Source organism: Aquarana catesbeiana, linkage group LG02 (assembly GCF_042186555.1).
Source record: "Aquarana catesbeiana isolate 2022-GZ linkage group LG02, ASM4218655v1, whole genome shotgun sequence".
Taxonomy (NCBI): domain Eukaryota; kingdom Metazoa; phylum Chordata; class Amphibia; order Anura; family Ranidae; genus Aquarana; species Aquarana catesbeiana.
Window position 1 is genome coordinate 36,271,707 of NC_133325.1, and position 16,589 is coordinate 36,288,295.

Here is a 16,589-nt window from a genome sequence, read left to right on the forward strand (position 1 = left end):
GAAAAAGAAATGAGGCTGTATATTGGAAAAGGAAAAGTAAAAGATGGAGAGGTGATTACTAGAAGGGGAATCGGTAAGGATAGCAGAGATGAGGAACGGCATGAAGAGGCAGAACAGCAGGAAAGCAGCACCATGGAGAAGTCTTTCAAGCCTCATTTATATGGAGAGTTGCCAGGCAAAGTCAGTGAGGCAATATTTTCTTCCTGTGCTTTGAGCCAGGACCCGGGGATCTAATAAAACATTCCTAGCTGCAGAGACATTAACATTCCAGTCTAGCTCTGTGTCTAGATGAATTGACTGGCAGCCAGGAACTGTGCGAGATTCTCATAATAAGGAATATAGAGGCGCTTAATCCCATCAATACTATCCGGGAGGTGGGGAGGTGAGACCATGGGCTATTCAATAAGGGTGAACGTTTTCCCTTCTGACCACTCAAGCCTTCAAACAATTTGCCTGCTAAAAAATTTATTTCAAAATGGATACTGGTAAAGACCTTACAATTGTGCATTTACCTGAATCCGGGCATGAAGCCCAAATACTGAGCTTCTGGGCTTTTCATCCTAGCATTGTGAATTCTGGATAAGTCTGCCCTGCTACAAAGATAAATATATTCATATATCACATAAAGAAGGAGGTGTAACTGAAAGTATTGGCAGCTGCCAAGGGATATTCAATCTCCTCCTAAATTACTATGTTTACAAAGCATATAAAATGATCCTCCAGCACTCACCTCTAACCTTGTTCATCTAATCAAATTGCATATAATAAGGTAGTTATGTTACAGATTTTTCCTTATTAGGATACCCAGAAGCCGTAAATGTATCCAAATGTCTAGATTGATACTGATGACAGTCTCCTCAGTCAGTAGATATAAACTGTAAATACACTTGGCTGTAAAAACTCCATCTGGTAGGTATCATAAAAGATGTAGTAAAACCCAAGTTGGCCATAAACCAAAAACAAATTGAACAGATTCCTCCATTCATGCTATACAACGCAGATAGACGATTCTGCAGTGGCTGCTTTTGTATTTGACTGTTGCTGTTCGTCGGACAATTTTCCACCCGTCTCCTAATCTAATCAAAGGGTGTTGGGCAGGAGGGTGCCAACAGGGCCACCAACAAACTGAATCTTGGTTGATTCCCGACCAACTGGCAGAAATCCACTCAGTGTATGGCCAGCTTTCAGCTAGGTAGAGTAATGTTCAAATCATTGTGTGGAAACTCTAAAAAATGGTTCCTCAAAGCATGCATGTCAGTGTGGAAACTCTAAAAAATGGTTCCTCAAAGCATGCATGTCAATGACTCGACAAATTTCACCCTTAAAAATCTTGTAGGCTTGCCATGCCAGTGGTCCAAATTTTAACATTTGACTTTGGGATGCACAGAAGTGATGCAACATTTATGCCTGTGTCCTTAGCACATATTGTGATATTTTAGTGGGCCAGATCACTTTGTAAAAAAAAAAAAAAGTTTATTATTCTCCAAAAAGGGCAAACAAAACATCTTCAGCATCAAACAAAATAGTCTACGAACTCTGGTACAACCAAAACCTTGGCTCACCGTCAGCATAAACCTGTCCCACAACAGGGTTAAAAGTCCCCACCTGCACTAAGGCTCCGGTCACACCTGAGCAGAACGACTTTTAGGGTTTTTTTGACCGTTTTTGGAAGTATATTACAAGCATTTTAGAAGCATATTACAAGAGTTTTCCAGCTTCAGGTATTTTTTGTTTAGCCAATAGAAAGCATTGCGGGGAGGAGAGGGGGAGGAAATTAGAGAAGAAGAGCTGCTGTTTGAGCAGAAAACACACAACAAAACACTCAAGTCACGCATTTTTACGGCGTTTCTATTGAAGTCTAAGGGGCAAAAACACTTGTAATCTGCCACAAAGAAGCTCATGTACTTTTTTAAGCTTTAGGCGTTTTGCTTCAGGCGCCAGAAAGCTCAGATGTGAACAGGGACCATTGAAATGAATGAGATTTGGCTTGTTGAGCGTTTTAGAGCTACAAGCTTCAAGCAGAAAATCGCTCGGGTGCGAATCGCTAAGTTACATAGTTAGTAAGGTTGAATAAAGACACCAGTCCATCCAGTTCAACCTGAGGGAGTGTGGGTGCATGTCCACAATTGTCCCTATCCCTGTACATTGCATCTCATCAAGATGCTCCTCCATTATATATATATTACACATTGGTCCCCACCCCCAAGGAGCCCACAATCCAAGGTCCCAAACTCACATTCATATACTAGGGCCAATTTTTTTGGACAGAAGCCAATTAACCTACCAGCATGTCTTTGAGTGTGGGAGGAAACCGGAGTACCCGGAGAAAACCCACGCAAGCACAGGGAGAACATGCAAACTCCAGGCAGGTATTGTCGTGGTTGGGATTCGAACCAGCGACCCTTTTTACTAGGCTAGGCGAGAGTGCTACCCACTACACCACTGTGCCACCCTAGTATGCAGGAGCTGTTAGAATAGAAGCATCTCAGCAGCCAAACCCCTCATGAACACATGCCAATTGCTTTAGAGCCCTTTCAAATATCTCTCATAGGTTGGGTAACCTATTCAGGTCCAAGGTACACATAGTCAGGGTTGGAAACTCTTTCCCACCAAAGATCTCTCGGAGCCTCCAAACTCTGGACCCCACATAAGGACTTAAAAATTCCTGGGGTTCTAGTTCCCTTACTCAACTAAAAAAAGCATGGTTACTTGTGTGTTACTACTGAAGACTTTTCTTCACCCCTTGTGTGCTGAAACGGTCCCCACCAGGAGAGGAAGTGAGAGCAAATCTCAGGTCATTCGTGAAAACCTAACATGATTTCAAACCCTTCCCCCACTGTATCGGTGGGGAAGGCATGCACACATACACCCAAAGGAGGAAGCAAAGAGCATCAAACACCTCCAGTACACGTATCAGGTATTTTGCAGACATTCTTTACAAAAACAAGGAAGCTAACATACAACTCAGGTTTCAGAAACAAACCTGCACCAATCAATCAGCAGCAGAGCCAGGAATTCTCTTGCAGCTGCAATAAACTATTTTTACGAGTCTTATTTACAGAGACACATCTACAGGAACACAATAATGAAAAAGGAAAAACACCAGTCCTGGCACTTGATCAAGTGCCCTGAGATGAGGACATTTCTGTTCTTGTGCCAGGGAATACTAATGACATCTCAGGCAAGAAAGTCAAGGTAACGTTCTCCTCCAGACAGTAACTGAAGCTTCTCTGTAACTGCTGCGTTATCCAAGAACAAAGACGGCAGCCATGTTGCCTGCTGGAGCCATATTTCAACAAATGTACTGTAATCACTAGCTAGAAACTAGTGACAGGTACTCGGTTTTATTTAGGAAGAACCTCGCTGCCGGATTCTTCTTGACGCCTGCGACAAATACACTTGGAATCCACGCCAAGCATAAACTATGAGATGGTTTATATCAAAGAGTTTCGGGGGCTTAATTTGCTTAGGAGTGCAGCGAAGAGAGCCCACAGTGCCGGATTTATAAGGGGGCAAAGGGGCAATTGCCCCAAAGCCCCCCTGCCAGAGGAGGCCCCAGTTCTTCCATTATATATTAAAAAAAAAATAATAATAATTATAAAATGAGTTTTTACTATTTAAAAAAAAATGAATAAAGTGTGTGTGGGTGTCAGTATATGGAACAGTTATGCCCTGTACACACGATAGGATTTTCCAATAACAAAATCCCTGTTTTTTTTCCGACGGATGTTGGCTCAAACTTGCATACACACGGTCAAACAAATCTTGTCGGAAATTACGAACGTCAAGAACGCGGTGACGTACAACACGTACGTTGAGCCGATCAAAATGAAGTTCAACAGCCAGTGCGGCTCTTCTGCTTGATTCCGAGCATGCGCTGCACTTTGTGCGTCGGAATTATGTACACACGATCGTAATTTAGGACAATGGATTTTGTTGTCGGAAAATTTGATAACCAGCTCTCAAATTTTGTGTGACGGAAATTCCGATGGAAAATGTCTGATGGAGCCTACATACGGTCAGAATTTCCGACAACAAGGTCCTACAGAACATTTTCGGTCGGAAAATCCTATCGTGTGTACGGGGCATTTGGCTCCATTCACACTTGTAATGCCGTGTACATACGGGCGGACTTTTTCGACCGAACTGGTCCGACGAATCCGTCGGACAATACGACCGTGTGTGGGCTTCATCGGACCTGCAGCTGACTTTTTCGGTCAAAAATCAGACGGACTTTAGATTTGGATCAGCAGTGGATATGTAAGCAGATCCCCTGCTATTCGGAATGAAATCTGCCCCATCTGAAAGGGTCGTTAAAGTGTAAGTTCACCCCGTACTTTGCACCATGGGTAATGAGGTATCAGCCGGTGCAGCAGTCCGGGGGATTTGAAATCTCCGCTACTCTCCCTCTTCTCCGTACATCGCTTCTAGGACGGAGCAGAGCAAATCACTGCGCAGGCGCTGATCAAATCAGATCAGAATCATTCTGATTAGTCCCAGAAGCACTGCATAGAAGAGGGCGAACAGAGGGGTATTCAAATTTTCTGACTTCTGAACCGGCTGCATGGAAACCGACAGATATCACCCATGGAAGTAAGTACAACAGGGTACGTGGGGGAGGGGGGCGGGGAAGCTGTACGGCACATATATCAAACACAAGGCTGTGGGCCGAATCCGGACCACCAGGCCTGGTCATGTGGCCCTCCCACCCAGTTTTGCAGGCACAGCGTGGCGGGACTCCATTCCCCCACCTCCAGGTCTACCCCCCCACCTCACTTGTAAACACAGAGGCCTTCTGTGTTTGCAAGGGCCCAGCTTTGCTCTCAGCATCTGTGAGGAAGCGAGATGTGAGGAAGCTATGGGGGGGTGCACACTGCATAGTGCTCCCCTGAACTCTGTACTCTGTATGCAACACACCCCTGAACCCTGCGCTCTATGTATAGCGCACGCCTGAACCCTGCTCTCTGTGCATAACGCACCCCCTGAATCCTGCGCTCTGTGCATAACGCACCCCCTGAATCCTGCGCTCTGTGCATAACGCACCCCCTGAACCCTGCGCTCTGTGCATAACGCACCCCCTGAACCCTGCGCTCTGTGCATAGCGCACACCTGAACCCTCGCACCCAGTTTTGCAGGCACAGTGTTGCGTAACTCCATTTCCCCACCTCTGGCTCTCACCCCCCCCACACCCTCCCCTCTCTCACTTGTAAACACAGAGGCCTATCTATCTCCCCCTTCTGTCCATGTCCCCAATTAATCTAGGGATTTTGCAGCTATGGTGGCAACTCATTTCCTCCCTATCACATCTGAGCAGCCCATGTGACTATAAAGTCACACATGTGGGCGTATACAGTGGTAAATGACACTTCCACTCCCTCCCTCCCTGCTCCATGCCCACTAACCAGCTAAACACAATGGGGGTGGGATATTATAGGTAGATTGATGGAGGTCTCATCTCCCTGTTATTGTAAGACACAGGCTGGAGGGGGCGTGACACAGCCTGCGATTGGCAGAAATCCGCCCACATCTTATTATTTCCATAAAATAATAAAGATTTCATTTCAAATATATATTTGTATGCCAATTTAAAACAGTTTATTGATATTAATTATTTTTACTATGTATTCCAAAGGCTGTTTTTTTTCTAAACATGTGACCAGCTGCAGAGGACTAAAAACTCCTCCTGCTTATGTTTCCCTGCAGACAGGCTGGGGAAGAGCTGGGTCATGTGACAGCTGTATGTCAATTAGGGAAAAGGTACTTAGATTTTTTTTTTTATTAAAATAAGTATACATCATCCACATACAGAAATAGAAGGGACAATGTAAATTACCGTATATACTCAAGTATAAGCCGACCCGAATATAAGCCGAGGCACCTAATTTTACAACAAAAAACTGGGAAAACTTATTGACTCGAGTATAAGCCTAGGGTGAGAAAAATGCACAGCTACTGTAAGTGGAAAAGAGGGTCAACAATGCCCATTTGCATGCCTCACTGTGCCCATTTGCAGCCATAGGTCCCCCGAACTTCAAACTCGGTGGTTAAGGGTTCCTAGATGCCCCCCTAGCTTCAGCCAAAATTTGGGGTCTCTGGACCCAAGGGGCCCTAAATGACATTGCTGCAGATGGACACAGTTGACCGACTTTGGGGCCCTGTATCTTGGGGCCACTTGGTGCTAGGAACCCCAAATTTGGTGTGCAAACCCAGTGGAACTAGCACTACAACATATCCAAGCTGGGGTTTCTAGCACCAAGTGGCCCAGAGATACAGGGCCCCAAAGTCGGTTCGGAAAATGTCAAGCACTTTTCTGCAGCAGAGAATGACATTTTCCGAACCGACTTTGGGGCCCCGTGTATCGGGGTCACTTGGTGCTAGGAACCCCAGCTTGGATATGTTGTAGTGCTAGTTCCACTGGGTTTGCACACCAAATTTGGGGTTCTTAGCACCAAGTGGCCCCAAAGTCGGTTCGGAAAATGTCATTCTCTGCTGCAGAAAAGTGCTTGACTCGAGTATAAGCCGAGGGGGGCATTTTCAGCACACAAAAAATGTGCTGAAAAACTCGGCTTATACTTGAGTATATACGGTAAACAGTGTGTGTTTACTATCACTTTAAGCAGTCAGCGGATCAGGTATCCATGTGAAGCCCCATAAATGGTGGACGATTTCTCTGCCAGATACATATTTTAACTTTTCCCACACCTGCTAAAATGCACTTTTTTTTTTTTTGGTGTGTGAATATCTAAAAACCTACAAAGCATTATACGTTTTTCTGAAAGCAAAGGTTTTTTTTTAAAGAATTATCCTATTTTTCCCAGTAAAAAATGCAATAAACTAAGTTTTAGTGCACATAACACACAATGTATTTTAAAAATGTGGGGGTAAAATATAAAAAGACAAGAAGGTGGGGAGTGAACAGATAGCACATATATAAAGCCTCAAATCTGCATGCCTTGGCGTAAGCAGGACAAACTACCCATAATTGTCCACAGGGAATGCTGAACAACCTTTACAGCTCATCAACTTGGCGTTAACCTTGAATTGTGTGTCAGGAAACTAAAACAGCAACAGCATGTTTATTCCCGTGCAGCTAATGCTTGTGCACATGCACCAGCACACAGACACGTTCAGGCTAACATCCAGGCAGCGCGCGTCGGCGTGCACATCCACCTGCATTGGCGCCAAGTTGCCTATTTAGAGGAGACCCTGGTGTGTGCTAATTGCAGGATGTTTTCTTAGCTGTCCCGTGACTTTTGTTCCTGTTTCCGCTGCTGACCCCGGCTATTTCCTGACCTTGTTCTGTGGATTTTGGATACTGACCTCGGCTTGCCTCTGACTATTCTCTGCCTGCTTCCCTGGTACTGACCTTGAACTGCTACTGAACCTTGCTATGCCTGTTTCCCAGGTACTGACTTCAGCCTGCTTTCTGACCACCCTGCTGCCTCCTCGTGTATGACCCTGGTTCACTTTGACTACATCTCTGACCGAGGCAATCACCTGCTACTAGAGCTGCACAATTCTGGGAAAAATGAGAATCACAAATTTTTTGCTTACAATAAAGATTACGATTCTCTCACGATTCTCGCAGCCCAACATAAAAAAATTGGGCTAACTTAACTGTTTAGTTTTTTTTTAATTCATCAAAGTGTATTTTTTTTTTTTTGAAAAAATTGCATTTGAAAGACCGCTGCGCAAATACAGTGTGACATAAAATATTTCAACAACCACCATTTTATTCTCTAGGGTCTCTGCTAAAAATATATATATATAATGTACCATAATAATAAGTGTTCCTGTGCCTCCGTATTGTAAAAAATTTGCCAGACTGTACCTATATGAGCTCGGCTCCCGGCGCTCAGCTGACTTGTTAGCTCTCTTCTCTCTAGGCTCACAGTTCCAGTGGGCGGGGCCGAGCCCTCCCACTGTTGTCAGTCGGGGAGGAGGGAGAGGGAGAGGGAGAGGGAGAGGGAGAGGGCGAGAGCGCGAGAGCGCGAGAGCGAGAGAGCGAGAGAGCGAGAGAGCGAGAGAGCGAGAGAGCGAGAGAGCGAGAGAGCGAGAGAGCGAGAGAGCGAGAGAGCGAGAGCGAGAGAGCGAGAGAGCGAGAGAGCGAGAGAGCGAGAGAGAGAGAGAGCGAGAGAGAGAGAGAGAGAGAGAGAGAGAGAGCTGACAGTCATATAAGCGTCGGGAGCCACACTCATATAGGTACAATCTGGCAGATTTTTTGCATTACACACGCACACTTATTATAGTACAGAGAGGATGGGAGGATTTAGCTGCAGATATGAGAGCAGCAGGAGCGGGGGTGCGGATGAGGACAGAGGAGACACAGGAGAGCAGGGCAGCGTATGACAGACAACGGTGTCAGGGCTCAACAGCCCTGATATATCAGAGTCAGCGTACAGGGGGAAGGGTATAGCCAGGCAGGATCAGCCAGGAATTTCAGGCGTCACCGGGGGCCAAATGACACAGCACAAGCACTGTGCTGTGCTGTATAACATGCTTTAGGGAACAGGATCTGTTTTTTTGGGGGGTTAAAATGCTTTAAACTTCCCCCATTTACAGACCGAACTTCATTCCTTTGATCTAAAGAACAACACTTACAATGTTTATAGTTAGTTCAGCGGCTGAGGAATGTTGTAAAACTTGGCAGACTGCCTTTTTTTTGTTTGGGCTATAAAATTGCACACTCCCATAAAACGTTGACAAACTACAGTACCCAAAATTGTCCATAGCTATGTCTATGGACACACAGAGCTGGCTCAGGAGCGAGCCCGCACCAGTGCCCCCATAGCAAGCAGCTGGCTATGGTGGGCACTTGGAGGGGGGGCCAGGAGCGCAAATAGGGGACCCCAGAAAAAAAATAGGATCAGGGCTGCTCTGTGCAAAATTTTTGTACAGAGAAGGCAAGTATACCATGTTTGTTAGATTTTAATAAAATGTGATCCTTTACGAAAGCTAGCCAGAAAAGTATATCTAAAGCCAATTATTTTTTTTAAAGGGTTTGTTAACTCACCCAAACAAATGTACATAATCCTGCTGCTTCTCTAATGACAGGTGCTCCAGTCTCTGTGTTTTCTAAAATAAAAAGCCTCCTTTACCTGATTTCACAGCGCTTCTCCGCGATCACGTCATCGGCTGTGTCTCCTCTAGGGCTGAAACAACTAATCGATTAATTGACAACTAATCGATTATGAAATTAATCGATTACTATTTTCATAATCGATTAATTGGCCAGTAACATAATGGGGTTAAGAAAAAACTAAAATGAGCCCTTTATAGTACAAAATGAGCAAATAATCGCTACTGTAAATATTACTTTCACAGTTCTACAGTAAAAAAAAAAAAAAAAAAACGAACCCCTTGCAGTAGTGATTATTTGCTTTTTTTGTACTATAAAGGGCTAATTATAGTTTAACACCATTATGTTACTAAACGTCTTAGACCTGGATCACATCTATGTGTTTTTTGGTGCTTTTTGCAGAAACGCACTACAGTTCATTTACATGTTTCCTATGGGACACGTTCACATCGATGCTTTTTTTCAGCCGCTGCGTATTTGGAAAGGGTCAAGGACTTTTTTTTTTTTAACGCAAAGCGGTGCTTTTTTGGTTCAAAACAATAATCGGCCAACTAATCGATTATGAAAATAATCGTTAGTTGCAGCCCTAGTCTCCTCTCTGCCCGGCTGTCAGATGCAGCGCCTGTCATTAGGGACCCAGCAGGATTATATGCATTTTACAAAAGTTATGAGCGCAGCACAAGCGGAGAGGGCTGGCACCGACACAGGGGCAGGCAGGCTGGGAGGGGAGAGGGGAGGAGGACACAGGAGCACAGAGAAGGCAGGAGAGCTACGGCTGACGGAGGCACGTAAACTGACCACGGTGTCAGGGCTCAGCAGCCATGATACACCGTGGTCAGTTTACATAGGGAAGGGCAGAAACTGGCAGGATCAGACAGGCATTTGAGGGGTTACAGGGGGGTCAAATCACAAAGCACAAGCATGGTGATGTATAAAGCAGGATTCTTTTTCTTTTTTTTTTGTTGGGTTAACAAACGCTTTAAGTTTTGAATAGTTTCTAATTTGGCTAGATACTTTTAAAGGAGAAGTATGGTCAAAGCTTTTTTTGTCCATACTTTCCCTATGGATCACAGGAGTGCAGTTAGTTCTGCACTCCTGTGATCAGTTTTCAGCCGTCAGTGGGCTGAAGCCCGCTGTCGGCTGACGTCGCAGAGCCGGTCCAGGCTCTGGAAAGATCCCCACCATATGGCCAGGATCCACCCACAAGTTTGGATCGGCACCTGGTTCAGCCTCTCAACGATCCGCCAAGAGCCTGTGCCAGCCCTTCCCGCCCCCTTCATAGCCCAGAGCTCCAGTGAGCGCTGGGGGGGAGCAGAGAGCCGGTGACTGACAGCCCCAGCTCTCTGCTCAGAGCGGAGGAGGAGAACTGAGTGATTAGCAGCGTTTGATCGCTCAGTTCTCACTACAGAGCCAGCGGGGGACAGATGCACCACCTAGGTGAGTATAAATGTTTGTTTTTTTTCCAAGGCCATACTTCTCGTTTAAAGGTTTTTGTAAGCTGAGGCTGCAGCCTTCCCTATTACAACGTTGAGACTGATCAGGTGATGACAGTGAAGGCAGATCTTCCCACTCAACAATCAATTCGAGACAGTGCTGACCAGGCTTACACAAATCCCTACTGAACACAACTAGCTACGAATCTGCAGTAGAGCTTGATAGAAAAACCATTTCAATGCACATAGTTTGCTTGGCAGCGATTTCTCCACTTGCTGGACTTTCAAGTCAGGCTGAGAAAACACTGCGATCTCCGCAGCCTTTGGAATGGAATGATGTGACGGTACAAATCATTAGTATTCTTGCTTTACAGAATGCAGGTAAACGGCTTGGAGGAGACCTATTTGTCCCCATGGCGCAGAATGCTCTGTTCTTAACGTATAAAGAAGAAATGCCATTTAAGTGAGCAATCAGCACATTGCACTGCTGACCTCGAACACCGAACACAATGTTCTCTGCATAAAAAACAGCCACCGACTTGGCAGTTGGCTTCCACAAATTAACCTCAGTGAGGACGAGGATAAAAGCAGTAAGACAAGTTCCGCCAGATCATTTTTAAGCAGCTATTCCCAACCAGGGTTAGCTAGGGCTTCCTTGAGCTGCAGCTAACCGACCTTCCATCTGATGGTGCCTGCAGGGTGGGTGTGGCTTGGCAATGGCAGCATGAAGATAATACCTCGTGTGAACTCTGCCAAGGTGCCCTCATCTCTTGCACCTATTACAGCAGTACAGCAGACCCGTTCCAGATCTGGGGCTGCAAAGCTCAGAGACCTACTACAATACAGTCCGTCCCTTCTCCAGACCTGATCCCCTGGCCCTGCTGGAGAAATGATCAAACTGGCACCTGCAGCCTTTCTCCCGGTATCCTGCCTGGACTGCTTGATTCTTGATGGACCTGCAGCTGCCGTTCCTGCTGAAATATTTTAAGCCGGCCATAGGCAGTTTGAATCTTGACTGGGTTCAGCAGGAACCAGATGAGATTCGAACCATGTATGGGCAGGCTAAATGTACCAAAATTGATCAATGAAGCCCCCCCTCGCCAGGAGAACACAATAGCGTGTGGTTGCAGGAAAGAAATTTGCTCAGTCTATGGCCGGCCTTGCCCACCTAGATCAGCCTGTCCAAGGTAACGCCTAGAGTCATAGTTTTTGCAGAGAACTGCAGGAGCTACAAGCAGAAGTATCGCAAATGGTACCAGAATAGAGACCCTAGAGCAGCCTTTTTCAATCTTTCGAACACAGGGGACCCCTTGAAAATACTTTCAAGTCTCAGGAAACCTCTATTAAAAATTACTATATCTACAACTCATGATACATTAGTGTGATGGTCAGTGGGAAAAATGATCCTTACACTTGTGGCCATTGGGAAAAATTTCCCCCCTACAGATAGCCAAAAAAAAAAAAATGGTGTCAGTGGGAATTTATCCGAGAAGCAGAATTTGCTCCTTGCTCAAGGAACCCTTAGTAACCTCTGGAACCCTGGTAGAGAAGACCACCTGCATGGTGGCAGCTAATGCCACCATGCAACAAACCCTGAACAATATAACCACTGCCCAGACATCCATCAAGTGGCGGTTTGTCTTACACCAACTAGCTGATGGCGTCTTCATAGTTCCAGGTCACAACCCACTTGGCAGAGCCAGCAAGTGCGTCATTCTGGCATTTTCCCAATGATCCTTCATACACTAATCTTACCAGGGGGGGTTATTTCAAGGGTTCCTCTGGGGTAAAAAGGTTGAGAAATGCAGTGTTAAAGGGCTCCGACAGATGACCATGCAGAGCAAAGTAATGGTGTCTCTGCCCAGGCCTCCCAAACCTACAGATGCTCATCTTATGCCTGGTACACAGGATGAGAAAATTGGACAGAAAAAAAAAAAAAAAAAAAACGCATTCAGTGATCGTTCGATAATCTAATCGTTAGTGCATAGCTTTTGAGAGTCAATCACAATTCATGCGATTATAACCCAAAGGGCAAGCACGAAAAATGTTCTCATACGATAACAGAACAAACGATTTTCATGTAATCAGTATAGTATTCTACCATGAAAAAAAAAATTGAACGAACGAGACAGCGCATGATCGGAAACAAGAGGACATCCCGGAAAGAAAAATGGCAACAAAAACAATCTTCTTATACAACAAAAATGTTCTTGTCTTCTTTTTAACCACTTGGTATCGGGCACTTTCACCTCCTTTCTATCCAGGCTAATTTTCAGCTTTCAGCGCTGTCACACTTTAAATGACAATTGCGCGATCATACAACCCTGCACCCATATGAAATTGTTATAATTTTTTTTTTTTTTCACACAAAATGTCGCTTACACATGATCGGAATTTTAGCCAGCAAAAGACCAATGACAGTTTTTTGTCGGGAAATGTGACCGTGTGTATGCTCCATAGGACTTTTACTGCCCGAATTCCAGCCAGCAAAAGATTGACAGCATGTTCTCAATTTTTCGGTCAGGAAAAGTTCCTAACCGAAAATGCAAGCGTCTGTGGCAATTCCCACGCATGCTTGGAAACAATTCGACGTATGCTCGGAAGCACTCAACTTCCTCGGGTTCGTCGTAGTGTTCTACGTCACCGCGTTCTTGACAGTCGTAATTTCAACAAACTTTTGCATGACCGTGCGTATGCAAGGCAAAACTTGAGCGGAATCCCGTTGGAAAAGCCGTCATATCTTTTTCCGACGAGAAGTCCGATTGTGAGTACGTGGCAAAATAGAGCTTTCTTTTTGTGGTATTTAATCAGCACTAAGTTTAAAAGCACCCATTGTAACGAATGGGAGGCAGTTTTTTAGGCGCTTTACAGGTGCTATTTCTAGCGCTAAAACGCCTGAAAACTGCCTCAGTGTAAAAGAGGTCTAAAGTACTCAATTTGGGCCGTTGACCATGAATGAATCTACCTGCAGAAACCGATGTACGAATACGCTGAGACACTCTGAACGGGTATAGCCGAAGGCGTGGGAAGCAGAGGGGTCACACTTACATTACTTCCAATGACGCGCAGGTACACAGCTACGCACACGGGGAAGTTGTACTGGATCGTACAAGAATTTCCTTACACTTAGTAGCACATTTTTTTTTGATATGCGAACAGCATAGAAAAAAAAAATCCAGAACAATCATTCGTCTGATTTTCTCATCCTGTGTACCAGGCATCAGCTGCGCATCCTTGCAGCTCCTTGTTCACAATGGAATGTATCTGCAAATCAGATGTGTTCCAATAGAAGATTATTTTCCTGCAATTCCCACTGCAATGCCCAGAAAACGCACACTTTTCTGTGGGCAATGCGGAGTGCGAATGCAACGCACATATGTGAACCAGCCTCATTCAAATGAACAGATTTTTTAAATTTCCTGCGGATTGGACGTGGAAAATTCGCATAGGTGTGAACCCAGCCTTAAAGCGGAGTTCCAGCCAAAATTTCTCCCTCCTTTTGTGGGCTTTGCCATCGTGATTGTGGGCATGTGAAGTTCAATCGATATCTCTTCCTGGATAAGCGTTGGAGAGGTTGCCTCACTCTGATAGACAACTGGATGACTACTAGCTCTCTCAAACTCAACGGATCAAAAACAAAGCTTCTTCTCCTATACGGAAACCAAAATTCCAAAACTAAGACCCCTTGGACACCTCCCACCATCTTTGGACAGACCATCTCGCCAAGCACCAAAGCCAAGAGTCTCGGAGTCATTTTTGACTCAGAAATGACAATGGATGCACAAATAGGATCAGTAGTCAGCGGATCTCACCATCTTCTCCGCCTGCTACGTAGACTCATCCCATTCGTGCCAGAAGAGGACAAAGCAGCAGTAGTTGGAACAATCATCAATTCCAAACTCGACTACGCAAACTCCCTCTACATAGGACTACCCCAATATCAGCTTGCGTGCTTACAACTCATCCAAAACACGGCGGCATGACTGTTAACAGGAAAAAAACCCTGGGAATCCATCTCCCCTTCCCTGAGGAGCCTACATTGGCTAACTGTAAAGAATCGGATCACTTTCAAGACCCTCTGCCTCACCCACAAAATGTATACATGGAAACGCTCCTCAATACCTATGCGATAAAATAAAACGCTACACACCTAATCGCAGTCTTCGATCCTCTAACCATAACCTCCTCCTTATTCCAAAAACACGCTACAAAACAAAGGGAGAACGAAGATTCGCAGTCCAAGGACCACGGCTTTTGAACGCTCTACCTACACACATTCGCATGGAAGAAAACCATCAGGCCTTCAGAAAGAAACTCAAGACCTACCTCTTCTAAGAAGCTTGACTACTCAGGACGGATCCAGCGCCTTGAGGCGATTCAGTTCGCAACTGCAGCGCTATACAAATCATTCTTTCATTCAGAGGTGCATGCTGGGTAACCAGCATGCACCTGTCGCTCTCGCGCATGCGCGATTCACCGGCGCCGTAGCGCTGATTGTTTCTAAAGTTGCCATAACAACGGGCGGCGACGGAGGAAGGTCCCGCCCCGTTGTTATGGCAACATAGATAAACACATCTGGGTGCTGTAATCCGCCTTAAATCGCGTCATTTCCTGTCAGGAATAACGCGATTTCTGATCACAGTACTGCCCACAGACTCCTGGGAAATGATGGGTAACCAGCATGCACCTCTCGATCTCATGCATGCGCGATTCACCGGGCGGCCGCAGCGCCGATTGTTTCTAAAGTTGCCATAACAACGGTTGGCGACGGAGGAAGGTCCCGTTCCGTTGTTAAGGCAACATAGATAAACACATCTCGGCGCTGCGATCTGCCTTAAATTGCGTCATTTCCTGTCAGGAAATAACGAGATTTTTGATCACAGACTCTTGGGAAATGACACATAATTTCCCAGAGCACAGGCGAGGGAGAAAGTGACGAGAAGCTCCGCGGACCAGGAAGTGGCAGATTAGGAGGACTACATAGCAACAGGGCGATTCTGGTAAGTATATATAAAAAAAAAAAAAAAAAAATTCCTCCAAATGTTTTTTTATAGGTTTAGAGGAGTCTGATTCTGAAAAAAAAATATTTCAGGGTGGAACTCCGCTTTAAGGAGAGTATAGGGGGAGGGGCATTTGCAGAGACACTATCACTTTAACGCCTGCCCCTCTGTCCCTCTCCAAATGCATATTTTTATTTCTTCCCCAGAAGATCAATATATTTTTTTTTATTATTACAGATTTTTATATAGCACTAATAATTTACGCAGCACTACATATATATTATTATTTATATATAGTAGATTCACATCAGTCCCTGCTCTCAAGGAGCTTACAATCTAAGGTCCCAAGTTCACATTCTTACATACCAGGGCCAAGTTAGACAGAAGCCAATGAACCTAAGAGCATCTCTTTGGAGCACTACTACTTCCTTACCACCCAGCAGACTGCCCACCCGCTGTGTATATGAAGAAAGGGGCTCTTGGGAGATGTAGTTCTGGGGGTGTTCCTACGTCAATAGGAACTGAGCTCCAAGCAGCTGCCCCTGCAAGAACTTTACAAGGCTGGCGATGATTTTACAGGGAGTAATAAAAGCTGTTCCTGTTGAGGAGCGAGGTAAATAAACTATATTGAGACTGCCTCCCTGTTCTAAAGGGGGGTGATGGGAGATTTAGGGGGTGGGGGTAATGCCTGGACATACACTATGAATGGAGGACTGGACTGGCCAGAGAATCATTATAAACAAGATGAGACTGGAGAATTTGCTCCAGAGTACAAAGGAAAAGGGATACAAGCAGCATAAAGAGACCCTTCCACCCATAAACATAATACAGTCCCAGCGACATACCTGCGTAGGTCATGTTTTTTGGATTTCCGTAGGGAGTCCCTGGCTGTACAGGGCTGTAAACGGGATTCATTGTGGAAGACCAAAATCTCTGCAAAGACATCAAGAAGATACACCCATCAATCAAAAATAAGAAAACCTAGAATGGTCACACAGTGCAGAATATTTAAGATAATAGAACATTTTTTAAATGGCTTTAATTGGTATTTGTTTTGCTATTCAGCACTGCGCTACT

General features: G+C 45.1%; 1 protein-coding gene across 2 annotated transcripts in view; it reads right to left on the reverse strand.

Moving 5' to 3' along the window:
• FAM168A (family with sequence similarity 168 member A) overlaps window positions 1–16,589 on the reverse strand; it is a 220,393-nt gene that overhangs the window by 88,649 nt on the left and 115,155 nt on the right. For both annotated transcript variants that reach the window (XM_073612769.1, XM_073612768.1), the window contains exon 3: window positions 16,358–16,445. In XM_073612769.1, coding sequence (XP_073468870.1) covers window positions 16,358–16,427 — 70 coding nt within the window. In that variant the 5' untranslated portion in view covers window positions 16,428–16,445. The remainder of the gene's footprint in view (window positions 1–16,357; window positions 16,446–16,589) is intronic.